Source organism: Dromaius novaehollandiae, chromosome 27, assembly GCF_036370855.1.
Source record: "Dromaius novaehollandiae isolate bDroNov1 chromosome 27, bDroNov1.hap1, whole genome shotgun sequence".
Taxonomy (NCBI): Eukaryota; Metazoa; Chordata; class Aves; order Casuariiformes; family Dromaiidae; genus Dromaius; species Dromaius novaehollandiae.
In genome coordinates this window covers 7,670,428-7,684,649 of record NC_088124.1, presented here as the reverse complement: position 1 = coordinate 7,684,649, position 14,222 = coordinate 7,670,428, and the positions used below count along the sequence as shown (strand labels likewise).

The window sequence follows — 14,222 nt, the reverse complement described above, 5'->3', positions numbered from 1 at the left end:
CATCTGTCAGATCCTCCCTTCCATGAAGTCAAGACACCTGCAGCTCTGATACCCTCAAGTAAATTCAAGAAGGGTCACTGTAGTTCCACTGAGTCAAAGATTACTCTCCCTCCATGATGGGCTACACCTGGGATTCCACAGTGCACAGGCAAGTCCTGTGCGATTGCAGGCAGGTCCCGAACACAGTGCTTACCTGGCTGAGATTGAGAGGCTGCACACCATTCGTCACCGCACGATGCGATCGGTACCCAGTAGGCGTTATGCAGCATCCTGATGACTGCCCGCTCACGGAGGCCACCGGCTTGGTCTTACTGGTACTGCTCAGGATGCCTGAAAGATTTCACCCCATGCACTGTGATAACCAGCTTAGGTAACTGAAGAACACACAGGGGCTATGTCCATGACAGAGCTGTTTCTTCGACTACAATTTAAAATCTGATTGAATAAGAAATCATTGGGAATTTTTACACATCTTTGTAAATACAGCCTAACACATATATGAAAGGTAAATGTATCAGTGAATCTGAAAACAGACCCAGGTTCATGATCTCAGAACAGCAGCTGTGAAACCTGAAGCTGCCGAAGACCTAGTGCAGAGAGTCCAAAACTGTCAGGGATAAAACAGCATCTGAGCCATGACAAAGATTACTGAGCAGAGCAACCTGTGAGAGCACAACCTACCTGAAGCCTGGGTAGCTACAATGCAGTCGTTAAGCTGTGTTTTCAACGGTGGCACAATGATAGTCCGAGAGCTGGAGCTATCAGCTGCTCCTCTGCTAGGCAGCTCCAGGACACCACCCGTACTCCTGAGAGAGGAAACCGGGTCTGTGGCATAGGGGCTGTTCAGGGAGGAGTCGGAATCGGGGGAGTCATTAACAGTAACGTAGCTGATGACATTGGATCTCTGCTTCATGCCCAAACTGCAGGAAAAAAACAGGAACATTCTAGCTTTTCCCACAAGACAGAGATCTCCCTCTGGGATCTCACGCCCTCCTACTTGATGGATGAGATTCTAGTTAATAAAAAAACACACACAGTGAACAGGATACAGAATTCCCTGTCTTACACAGTGTTTCTTAGCCTAGCCAGGGCTCTAAATATAGTGTTCTCCAATCTCCCTGATGCCTGGGCTGAGCTCAGGACAAATCAGTACAGGCTTCCTAAAAGAACTTCCTACCTGGCAGGTTTGTATTTGCTGTCCTCTTCCTCATCAGTGTCGCTGCGAATGGTGATGACACTGACAGGGGGGCTTGGAGTGTCTGGGATCACAATGGGCTGGTGCTGCTCCTGCACTGGGACGAGCACATTGGAGGAGGAGGAGGAGGAGCGCAGAGGACTGCTCCCAACGAGCGAGTAAACTTGGGAGGGCACAGGCTCTAGAGTTGAGCTGGGCCTGAAGAAAACCAAGGTAGTATTCAGCTACAGCTCAGCAGTCTGGGACACACAGTATCAGCAGCATTAAGAACAGCCAGGCTCCAGAGCACACAGACAAAAAGAAAAACCTTGAAACACACAAGGAGAACATCTGTGCAAATTCTTTCATGGAACTAAACTCATACACATCCCAGAAGGGACCCATGCAGCCAGTGGCACTCTGAGCAGAATTGATTCATCTAGTACAGCCAGAAACCTGCCACCCCGTTAGTCAGACTTCTGTTCTGTAACTTGTATTGCTATGGCACCAACATGCCCTGAATGTGTAAAACCTCCCTATGACCAGTAAAACACTTGGTCAGTCACACTCCTGATTCAGCTCACTTACTTGGCTGAGTTTGGTGCTGGCTGTTTGTTCTTCTTTGCTGGAGCATTGCTGCTTTGCTGCTGCCTCACAACATGAGCAACTCCAACATTCAGGGGCTGTGTTGTAGCTAACGTCACATGGTTTGTCAGCAGCGATGGCTGTTGCATGAGAGCGCTGTACTGATTTCCATGGGAATGTGCATTCCTGGGGCAGGAGGGGGGAAGAAAAAAAAAGAAAAAAAAAAAAAAAAAAAAGAGAGAGACCCAGACCCCATGACTATGCTGCAGCCACTGCAAGCTGCACTCAGCTGCATTAGGCTGCTGCATGGTTCTGAAGGGGAGAGAGAACTTCTGTACACTGCAGATGGTACTGCAATGGCTCACGTTTCCATCGGGCACAGAATTCACCCCTGCATAATCCCTACCTCCAGTCGGCTAGCTGCTGGCTGCCGCCAATGGTCTCTGGAATCACAGCTGCGGGCTGAACAGAGTTGTGCAGAGCAACCCCTGGGAGCTGCTGCCAAGTAGAAGGAAGCAATATCTGCTGGGTTCCCCCAGGCCAGGCCTGCTGCAAAACAGCAAACAGATAAACAGATTCACTAGATTTCAGTTCCTACAGACAGGGAGAAAGAGACTTGTTCCAAGCAATAAATTAACTCGTGGAGATTGTTAACTTGCAGAGATAAAGGCACATCACTGCACTTCCTCAAACGGCCTCAGCCCAGCAAGAGAACATGAAAACCAGAGAAACAAGCTTCCCCAAACACTTTGCTAATTTTTTGTGTCATAGATGACACCCAGGGAAGAGGGTGGTGTTAAAATTGTACTGCAGAAAGAGTGCCTGCAAAAAGGGAGACAAGATCAGCCTACATGCCAGACGCACCAGAGTGTTTGGGAATGTTTTTCATGTAACTTTATGCATGCTGCTTTGCTGAGGCATTCCAAAATATGAGGCCAATTTAGTCCTTCCTGCTTTTCTGGCTTACAGGGCTCACATCGAGATAGCTGAGACAGTGTTGTTATTACAGAAATTCACTCTACCTCAGTTAAATCACTGAACGAGAAAATGTAATCAGTACATTAAGAAAAGGTGCACTGACAGACATGTTTGGTTACACAGGAGATGCATAAAACTATTTTCAATTAATTAAGATTATTAACTTTCCTCTTCAAATTGATGAAATGCAGCATTTTCTGCAAAAAACTAAAGTTCTGCAGTACAATACTTCTATGATTTTGAACACTTATGGCTCTCCTTCTTGCAGTTTAAATTGCAAAACCATGAACACCCACTGTCTTAAACAAAATATTTCTGCAAGTAACAGATCCACTTATTACAAATACTGGTTCCAAACAAGAGGCCTTCAAAGCAGAGAACTGCTAAAACCTCTGCCAACATAAGTGGAATAATAATAATAAATAAATAAAAAAAAGAGAAATATGTTAAGAGTCACACCATGCGTCTTTCCAAAAGCCAACACCTGCACAAGACAAAGCAGAGAGTTTAATACAGCAAGATCTAAATTCCCAACGAGAGGCAGAAACCGGGCCTTCCAAGCGACGAACTGTTTTGACAGAGGAAGGACAAAAAAAAATGCAAAGCTTAGCAAATGGCTAATGCAAACTCAGGGGAAGCAGCAGGGGAGAAGTGTCGGAAGCACTAAAGGTGAGCAAATTCACGCCAAAGGCTCCCAGAATCCAAATAAAAATAGTAAGTTCTCCATAGAACAAAATGTTGTTATATAAACTCAGAATCCAGGCACATCGTTTAGAGACAGCTGACTCTGATCTCCCGTTGCTGCACAGGGGAGCTGAATGTCAGATCCGCTGCACATGCAAAGGAGAACAGATCTAATTTGCCTGTTGAATCAAAAGCTCACATACACTTTTGAAAACATCACTAACAACTCACTTGTGTCCCAAGCTCTGCTACAGTCACCCTTGCTGTTTTCAGAGCCTAAACTGCAGCCTTTCAGCCATCAAAATTCAAGAGGAGGAAAGGAGATGCATCCTCGGGTCTTTTTAGCTTGGAGTTGTGACCCAGGAGAACCCATTCTCCTGCCTTCCCATCCTCAGAAATAGGGAGAGATTAACTCAGTTCAGAAGAACTCAAATGAGTGGGTTTTAATCTCATCCTCACACAGGTATGGCTCGAGCAAATTCCACTTCAGGAGAGGTTTCCATCTTGGAAGAAAATGACACTCAAACTACCACTTTAAAGCCACAAGAAACAAAATGGTTCACATAAGAAATGGAATGTGCTTTGAAAGACATGTGAGAATACCACTACTTAAGCGCACTGCAATGTTTTCATAAGCTTCACTGATCTGATTCTGGAGTTTTACAATGACTTCTTTGTGGCACTTGCAAAGTTGTTCTGAGGCAGGCGCCAGATGAGTACAGAAGAGGACAATTTTGAAAACATACACTTTTTAAAAGATGTGTTTATTCCCATCCCCCATCCTTTTAATTGTTCAAATGATAACTAGCCTGACAGCTAGCTATTGCCATTTTAGAAACTAGAGCTCACCTTTAATTTCAACCAAGAAATACAGTAAGAACTGAAAGTATCTGTGAAGAACAGTATCTTTATCTGGATGAAGCAAGCTACCTGTGATTAGCTATAAATAACAAAAGGCCAGAAAATTATTGTCAATGTTCAACAGAGGTTAAGAGAAATCGACTGCTAAAGCAATAAACTAAAGAATTTGCTATTTATTAGAGATTAGCCTGTGCTTAACAACCTGAAACATTTCTACATGCAAAGAAGCTTTACAAGGGTTTAAAACAAAATATGTAGCTAACTTGCCAAGCAGTTCAAATTCTGGCCATCCAGGTACCTGTAGCAGAGTCAAGCTAGAGGCTGATTCCTTTGTATTCAATAATCAAAAGACAAAGATAGGATAGTAAGCAAAGAACAAGAACAATTATAACTCTTCTGTAGTCTAGCTTAGAAGAGCTTTATAATATTAGGCTAGTAAAAAGTAATAGTCAATGGATCTGGATTCTTTACAGAGCCACACTAAACATCAGAGTCAGACAGTGCTTCAGCAATGTTGGGGAGGAAAACAACAAGACATTAAGATGTAGCAAGAACACAGCCACAAGATGGCACATGCTTCCATGCCCTCTGCAAGTCTAAGTTAAAACAAAAACTCAGTTAGTGAACACAATCAAGGGAGGCAATTACCAGTACTGCAGCCGTCTGTTCTACTAGCGCTGGCCGGCCGGCTGCGCAGTTCAGAGTAAAGGGGACCGCATACTGCGGCGTGATGGTGGCTACTTGAGGATGAAGAGTTGCTACCATTAGTGGTGTACAGCTTCCCTGAAATGTAGATCAGGCAGTGAGTGAAACAAACGTACTGAGGCAGGTAAGTGGGTTCAGCAATAGGGCCAGAAAAGGTTTCACCACACTGGCATTTTATGGTGCTTGAGTAGATTCCAGAATTGTAATGGATGCAATGAAACCAACACTCTGACCCTCTGGGCATGTTCCTCTAAGCAATCACATATGCCCAAGGGGAACACAGGGAACACGGAATTTGGGAACACGGTCTTTCCAATGGCACAGTTGAAAAATAAAAACAAGGTAGCGTTCAAGTATTATGGTACTTCACTCAGAATGGGTTCCAGAGAGGAAGTTACGCTGTCTCTTATATATGCTGCACAAAGACATAACACAACCTTCACCCCTAGCAGGACACAGCATTTAATACTGTACCTCAAATTCATGTACAGTACTCTTGGAAAGAGATAAACTAAGGGATTTAACAAAAGGCACCATAGGTCTTTTGTATCATTAAAGAGCAAGGTTACATGTGATGAAACTACCAAGACATGTATTAATCCATCAAATGTCTAATTAAAAACTAGATTCTTAGTGTACAGTCTGCACTTTCAGGAAAAGCAGTGTTTGGTTCTGGTGGGCCTCCTTCAAGTGTATTCTGCTTTTTGGACAATGTCACCTGTACAATTATCCTAATCAAAACAGAGATCACCAAATGCCACCAAAATTATTTGGACTAAACAAACTACAATTACTCCTCTACAAGTAGGTCAGTAAGTACAATATACTTCCTTTACAGTAAAATTAATAAAGTATGTTAATGCCATCAGAAATTAAGGCTATGCAAATAAATGTGTGCTTAATTATAGAGGCAATTACAATTTTTCACTGTATAAAACTTGCTAATCATGGGGCACTCACTATATATTAAAGCAATAATCTTTTTTGGAAATAAAAGTAGCTTTAGTTTATGGCAAGATACAAATGTTTAGAATACCAATTTTTAGCATGACTTATGACTTTTGATTTTGCATGTTGTTTACACTGCAAACAGCAGAGAAATATGTTGTTGCTATCCATTTATTCACACTAACAATGCAACTGATCAAGAAGGATGCAAAATTTTACTGATTTAAAGATAAGATTATAACATGAATAATCTGTATGGCCACTTCCGTTTACTGATATCACACTTCTCACAGAACTCATTTAATTTCTTACAAAATTTGTTATCTTATTTTTAAAGTGTAGGCAAAAATGTACACTATTATCTATAAGGTAACATACACCTGTGCAAAAATACAGCCTGATTTTAAACAGCTGGAAACTACATATTTATTCCCTTTATAAAATCAAATCCCTAAACAAGAGAGGCACATGATATCAAATAGTTTAGACTCTCAATATCCCAGGAAAAAAAAAAAAAAAAAAAAAAAAAAAAGGAGAAAACACTGTCTTAGACCTGATCTGCATTTAGCCTTTGAGAGTGTTCTCAGAACTGCTCTGCACTCGCCCCCAGCACCAGAGGGGTAGTCAAGTTCCCCCAGATGGTGGTAGGGATTGCAGTTAACGCTGTGGGTTTTTTTGTTTGTTTGTTTGGTTTTTTACCTGTGTAAGAACTCCAGACTGGATCTGCAGTGGCTGTGCTGCAGGTGCTTGTGGTACAATTGGGACGGCATTCTCCATCCTTACTGGGAACCCAGAATGCTTTGTAGTTGCCTGAAGTCCGGCTGTTAGGGACAAGAACAAATCACAGTTAAGCTGCTTTATTATTCTCCCCCTGCCCCCCCAGTCAAATTCCTACCAGGTAATCAGGAAGGACGGAAGATGGGGTCAGATGAAGAAAAAGAAAAGCTGTTCCCTTTGACAAAAGCCCACTAATAAAACACCAGCTGGAGTAAATATATCGGCAGTCCCGAAATGCTGAAGTGCAATGATGGACAACCGGTCCTCAAAAGCTTGGCTGTGTTCAGGTTTGCAGTCTTGTTTTCAGACACAAACCATCCACACTCAGACATCTAATACTATGTTGCTTGAGGCTATGTACAAACCTTACACTATCAGTTCCTGTTTCGCATATAACTCTCCATACTAACACAATCCAGGTATATATGTAAATAACAGAACTTTCCTGGATTAATACAGCTATGCTTGTGTTGCCTGTATTATTTGCAATCTATGATTGTTTATTACTTGCTAGCAAATTACATGATTGCATCCCTGCTTGCATACTGAGACTCAAAGAGCAGATATCCACTCCTGACATTCAAAACATAGCGCACACTCTTGTTTTCAGATAGGTCTGGCTCCTCTGTTCATTGCTTTCCTTTCTGAGGAATGCTGTTGTGTTCAGTTTGGGGGGAAAAACTGGTTGAGCAACTGGATAAACACTGCAACCTAGGCAGGCAAGATACTGTCACCTGTTCAAGCATGACGTGGAAGAGAACCAAATTGTCTACACACGTCTGACCTGATTTTGCACTCACATCTGATGCAAGAGCACAGCATAACACACAGAGTGGTCTGCTGTAGTTCTCAATTTAGTCCAAATCACAACATCTCATTTTTTTATCAAATTAAAACTACAGTTCCAAAGGGTTTTTCTACTTACTTTGAAAAGCAGGGGGACAAACAATGAAAGTTTGCTGGAATGGGTCAGTCTGCGTGCAGATCTGGGTGGTTCCAGGTTGCAAGGAAACACTCTGTTGTGCCACTCCTGCAACTGGTGCTGCAGATGATGGATACAGAGCAGACTGATAGTTTAGCAGCGAGACGTCCGAGTTTGCCAGGGAAAGAGTAGCAGCAGCAGTAGAATTGGAAGCCAACACACTGGCCTAGAAAACAAAAATATACAGATTTATACCCAGAGGTGACACTCATACTTGTTACAAAACAAACAACAGAAACTGTCAGGATTATACCGTGAAACAAGCACCAGGAAAAGGTTGCAGATAAAAAGCAAAAGACAACTTGGGGGAAAAAACATGAACTGCGACAACTTTGTTTATGCTATTGAACTGACCGGCCAATATGAGTAGGTGAAGAAAAGAGACCACCGTGGTCTGAGTTTTGGAAAGTTAAATTTCAAGACAAACTACAAATTCTGGAGAGCAATTTAAATAGAAAGCTTCACTAGCTGAGGCGACAACATGCTATGTATAACTGCAGAAGTCTGTAATAGGCTGCAACTTTTACCCATTTCCTAAGAGAACTAACTACACTGAATACAGCTGTTAAATGAAAAGTTTAAAAGCCATCACAACGTTTGTAGAGTTGAACACAAAATCTTACGTGTAGCAATAATACTTTGCCAATCAGGTTGTATCAACATGATTCTATCAGTATATAAAATTATATATATTAATAGTATATATACAATTAGTATAGGGCCAAACTTTGTTCAGCTGTGTAAGCCTCAGTATAAAATAACTAATTTCACCTGAGTTATTTTGCTGAACAGAATGTGGCCTGGAGGCTCAAAATTAGACTGCTCCATTTCTTGGATTACTATAACACAGCTAAAGGATGATATACCTACCTGATTGTGTACTGTATTGAGCTGGTTGTTAAAGCTCATCGTCAGATTTGTGCTTGTATTAGGAGCAACATGGGTTGTAAATGGGCTCTTTATCTGATTCACTGTATCATACATGTTAACTCTTCGTTTGCAGATCTCCATATTCTGAAAGCAGGATTTCACACTGAAACAGAACAACAGAAGGGAAATATCAGAAATGTATTAACACTACATACAATGTACCTCAACAGAGACATGCCAAGTTTCTAACTACGCATATGCCTTTTGGGTGCCCCCTCAAAAGAACATCCTAGAACTAGCAATAAGTGTACATTTCTGTGAGGTAAGTCCTGGTTAAACACCCTGCTGACTCTCACAAATTGGTGAAGTATGAAAAGGAAGCTTATGAACAGTTGTTTCCTTGTATATGCCTTTGCAATTTCATATCAGCCAGAAACTGCAGAAAACAGCACTGGCAAAAAGTAGAAATGTGCTATTCTGTGCTTCTAATAAATCCTCCTGAAACAAAACATGAAACTTGAGGAAGCTTACTGATTGCTGTGTGGGAAATCCAGTAGATGGGTCATTGTAACAAACGGATGGTTCAAAGTCTTCAGCGGAGTAATTCTCTTATCTGCATCAATTGTCAACATTTTCTTCAACAAATCAATATATTCCCTTCGGTCAGCCTTCTCTGCCAACATGTCTGTCCCTTCTAAGTCAGTAGACATATTCACCTTGAAAAAAAATGAGAGCAGTTAATGCAGATATCAAATCCATTGCTGCTGAACAATTCCATAATTTCACATCACACAGAAATCTTTATTTTCTCTCTTAGCCAGTTTAATTTAGGTACTACAATGATAACTCACACAACTTTTCCCTTGCTCATGTCTAATACAAGGAAGTGAAGCTTATACATGGAATTCCCACCTCAATATGAAGTTGGTACATTCAGTAGGTATCAACCAAGCTTCATTTTTCACTGCCTGGCAGATGTGTCCTCCTTACTTCTGTGCAGAGGGGTATGAAAGGCTAGCAAATCAGAATGACAAGAATCGACATCTGCACAGATGTAAAGTGATGATAAGAGCTACAACAGAAATGGAAAATCGAGACCAACATATTTAAGGTTCAATGCCTCGTGATATCATAATGTATCCAGATATTCCTTCATTTTACCTCTGAAAATAGAACGAAAAAGAACAACTATCTGTAGTGCCTATTAACATGTTCCCTGAGGTTTCCAAAGTCCAGTAAAAGGCCTAGTCCTATAAACACCTTTGCAGGTGCATAGCTTTCCTACTACTGTACTGGAAGTAGACTACTTCTAATGGTACAGCTTAAGCACATTTGTTGCATCTACCAGATTAAGGCCTAAGAAAGAAAAAGAAATCTTTAACAGATTCATAATTAATGTTTTGATAGTCTTTAATGCAATGACTTCTGAGGCAAATTTGAACCATGGCAAAGCTATGTCAGTGTTCTTAACAGCATGGGAAAGAGGACTGCTCAGGCACAGGGGTCACCTTTTTAGAGACCCCAATATTTTCATGTGTGTACTTAAAATGATAGTTATCTGTGTGTTAAGGGTTTTCTCCACACACCTGCGCCATATCATCCAAACAATTGAATATATATTTCCGAGCTTCTTTTGATTTTATTCCCGTCTCCAACTCATGTTCCTCTGGAGTCTACAAAATAAAGCATTTATTAATATAAATTGAGATCTCCTGTATTGAAATAAGGATAAAGCAAAAGCAACAAGAAGTGCTGAGCCACGTAATCTTTTGGTTGCTTTAAAACAAATAATTTGCTAGTGGGCCAAACCAAAACAACCATGGGTTCTCATTTTCTAAACTGGGAAGATCATTCACTGCAAAGCTGAGACACTATCAAAGTTGAATGAATAACTAGATCAGCGGAGCACTTCAAGACTTCCTTGAGTCGTGCCAAAAGAACTGGAGGAGCATTAGGGAGCATCTGAGGGGTCAAATTTAAAGTATTTTTGATTTTGGAAGAGGAAAGGCTATAAATACATTTTGAAGTCTTCTTTTACAAAGAAGAAGAAAGGCAAAATTACCTTCCTTTTGTAGGTCTGCTCTAAAGACAAAAACAAATGCACATCTGACTGTTTCCTGTCTTCTGCCAGTATACAAATAGATTTCTGTTAAACTAACAAACACCATCATGAAATACTTTCTATTTTACTCTTCTCATTGTCAGGAGACGGCAACAAGATGACGTACCTCACCAAGACTGAGCAGGCCACAATAAGCAACCATTATCTCAATTACTTTAACACCCACTCTTTGCTGGTGCTATCACTCACAGCTGCTATTGTTAGATAAGCACTAGGAGGCCTGTACAGTTTCTGAAGGGAAATACACAAATCAGCTATATTAGAACAGCATTTAGAAGCCAATCTTTAATCGGAAACTTTTTAGAGTACACTAAAACTAGGTGTGACTTGATATCAAGTCCTCAATGAATAAAACAGAGTTAGGAGTTAAAAAGACATACAAACCTTTAGCCTCCACAGCGGATATCCCAAATTTGGGTCTCTGTTAAAAAACCTGCTTGTTTTCGTTCCTGCACTGAGAAGATACTCTGCTGGAAGGCCTTGAGTTTGTGAAATATAACGAATCTAGGAAAGAAAATGAAAAGTATAAAGGCTCTCAGTATACCAGACCGATAGTTAATGGAGTAGTTATCAGCCAGGTTTGTTCACAGTGAACAGGAAATAGCTTGTAAATACAGAATGCCTAGATAACTGAAACTGCAAAATTAAAGGGACTATTCCAAGTATTTTTAAGGACACTTAATCTTTTCTATCTTGTTATCTGCAGAAATTTTATGCGTTTAATGAGTCTGTCTTATTTTATGGATTTTTTTTGGCGTAAATATATATGAGCAGACTGCTTATAAGCTTCTGAGATATGGGTAAAGCACTGGGTAAAAAAACTGATGGTGTTTCATAGCAGCAATTTAAAGAGTATGCATTTTGAGAGAAACTACTGCAGAAGTTGCCACATATGTATATGTATTTAAAGGCAAAAGTATCCAAGCAACACTACTGTGACTGGCTACATACACTCTAGGCACGTGATTTGAGAAGAATGTTATGGCAGAGCTCTCACTGACTAAGAAAGCAAGACCAAATCTCTAGCACAATCTGACCCTTACATCCTCAAAAGCTTTAATACACTTTATTTTACAAGTACCAAAAAAAAAAAAAAAAAAAAAAAAAAAATTAAGAATTATAGAAAATGCACCTGAGGAGCAGCAATGGTATCAATAAGGTACTGGTAAAGAGCTAACAGCAAAAGTAATGACGGGTGCTTAAAGGGAAAGAAAATTGCAAGTTATGAAAAAGTCAACAATATGCTTTCTCAAATATTCCAAATGTTGCCTGGATTGCTAATGCTATTTCCTCTTAAGATGTACAGTGAGAAATGTGACATTGCTTTTGTTATGACCCTCCCCCTTCAAAAGTCTATTTAGAAGTTTAAAAAAAAAAAAAGGTGATAATCCTCTTATAAAAATGAGGATTGGAAACAGGGCGAAGGTAACTAGGCTATGTCCAAATTATCATATATAGTTCCTTTAATGTATCTCATTTCTTGTTTGCAAAACTCTTCCTCTTCTTCCACTGTTCTCAATCAGCTGAACATTGCACAGCACTAAGTTGGTTGGTATAGCTTGTGATCCATTTGTATTTGTTGATTCTGTTCTCATTTATGCCACCAAGCAGCTGAAGTGTCTTCAAGTTAGTATTTTTCATATTTATACACAAGTTCAATTCAGAATTCTGATGTTTTTCTGAGACATAACTCATGCTTTCTGGCCAAAGGTTGTTTAAAAAAAAAAAAAAAAAAAAAACACGTAGATCCCATCCCAGCACATGAACTGCATTGCTGGGGGGATCCCTTCAAAAGTTTTGCCTGGGCTTTCATTTGCTGCTGCAGAATCTCAGAAAATAAGCAAGCAAGCCATCCCTGTTTTTCAGGGGCAATTCAGACATCAAAATCAACCGCATGAAGTCATACCTCCTGCGGCCTCACAAAGGACTGCAAAATCCTGTATATTAAGCAATGGAAAAAATGCCTCCTCCCCACCCACCTACATGCCCAGATAAGGTTCTCAGAATTACACAAAACTCACTGTGCAAGGAAACCACCATGCTGTACTTCAGTTATTTTCTAGCTCATTCTGCTCACTGAGGTACCAGTGTGTTTTTCGTTTGGAAATTTACAGTGCTGGGAAGATACAACTGAAGTTTTCAAAAAATAATTTGAGAAAGGTCACTTTATCACATAAGGAAAAGTATACCAAGCATTGTCAGAAGGCATCACCATAAAAACCACAATGGAAAAGTTACTCTCAAAAAACCCCTTATATAGAGTTTTTGTCCTTTTATAGGCAACTGACTAGTCCAGGTAATACAGCTAAGTATTCATGGCAAGAAATAATTAAAGATGCCTTTTCAGACTCTTGTTCCTGTATTTCAGAGACAGCTTGGGGTCCACACTTTGCATAAAATGAGGGCATTGGTAGCCATTAACAGGACAGGAATGATAGACCTGCTTTGTCTCTATGTGGAAAAACTGCCCTCGTGGTAAAATTGCAGAGGGCTTTTCAAGCCAGGACACACACCTCACTTCTGTTTTGACAGGAAGGTATTTCAACAGCTTTTTGGGTTTGGGAGGCAGGTGGATTAACTGTAAATTAACTATATATTGTATGAGTACACTAAACTCAAGTAAAAACACAGAATTCGGTGCTTTCCTGTACAATGACAGAAACAGGTAATGGGAATATCACAGACTGAAAATGAGTTTAAGATCGCAGACAACAGCAATCTGTATAAGAAGAAATTTGAAGTAGGACACTTTGGGTTCAGAGGGTCTGGACACAGATCACTGTGGTTTTACCAGAATATCCCCACATCCACCGTGCACTCTCACCTGATCATACTCAGATGCTCCTGGGTACAGAGGCCAGCCTAGAAACAGCTCAGCTATCACACAGCCTAGTGACCACATGTCAATAGCTTCGCAGAAAGGTAAACCCAGTATGATTTCAGGAGCTCTGTTTAAAAAAAAAAAAAAAAGAAAAAGAAAGAAAAAAAGAAAAAGAAAAAAGAAAAAAGTGAAATCTTTGGCTCAGAAATCACGTAGCTCATTGTTATAAATTACTCTAGATAATGCTCTTCCTTCCTTCCTCCAAGTACAAGTAAATTTGTGTGAAACTAAGTGACTACTTTTAAAGCAGAAGACATTTCCTCAAGTGTCCTAACAGATCCCAACCTTTTTTTCCACTTAGCAGCATGGGCTGTTCTTGCTTTATTGCCACAGTGGCCTCCAACTCCCAGGTGGGAATGAGTCCAAGCTGGCCTTTATGCAACTGTGTTATAAGATTACTCCTTTACTAGCTGGTTTAATTACACGGACAGAGTATTTATGGCTCTAGGCTCCCCTGAGACAGCATACAACCTACCCTAACAGAATTTGGAAGAAAAGCTCTGGCAGGAAAGCCCAGACGTCTCTCTGAAGAAGGCCTCATTAGCCCAGGTAACCAGCTACAGAAGGCTGCCTGCTTTCATGTGGAAAAGAACTGCATCTGCAAACCCGGAAAAAGACGCTCTTCAGAGAGCTGCTCAGTTTCTATCAACCAGTT

At 40.5% G+C, this 14,222-nt stretch overlaps 1 protein-coding gene across 5 annotated transcripts in view; it reads right to left on the bottom strand.

Annotated features, from left to right (window-relative positions):
* Positions 1-14,222, bottom strand: part of HIPK1 (homeodomain interacting protein kinase 1) — a 30,378-nt gene that overhangs the window by 4,745 nt on the left and 11,411 nt on the right. For 3 of the 5 annotated variants that reach the window (XM_026111993.2, XM_026111994.2, XM_064498165.1), the window contains 13 exons: positions 13,511-13,634; positions 11,071-11,190; positions 10,151-10,237; positions 9,096-9,280; positions 8,565-8,727; positions 7,638-7,860; positions 6,635-6,756; positions 4,931-5,065; positions 2,166-2,308; positions 1,763-1,945; positions 1,178-1,393; positions 682-920; positions 194-330 (listed from right to left, as the gene is read on the bottom strand). In XM_026111993.2, the coding sequence (XP_025967778.1) occupies positions 194-330; positions 682-920; positions 1,178-1,393; positions 1,763-1,945; positions 2,166-2,308; positions 4,931-5,065; positions 6,635-6,756; positions 7,638-7,860; positions 8,565-8,727; positions 9,096-9,280; positions 10,151-10,237; positions 11,071-11,190; positions 13,511-13,634 (2,077 nt within the window). The remainder of the gene's footprint in view (positions 1-193; positions 331-681; positions 921-1,177; positions 1,394-1,762; positions 1,946-2,165; positions 2,309-4,930; positions 5,066-6,634; positions 6,757-7,637; positions 7,861-8,564; positions 8,728-9,095; positions 9,281-10,150; positions 10,238-11,070; positions 11,191-13,510; positions 13,635-14,222) is intronic. The other 2 variants (XM_026111995.2, XM_026111996.2) reach the window with 2 other exon arrangements.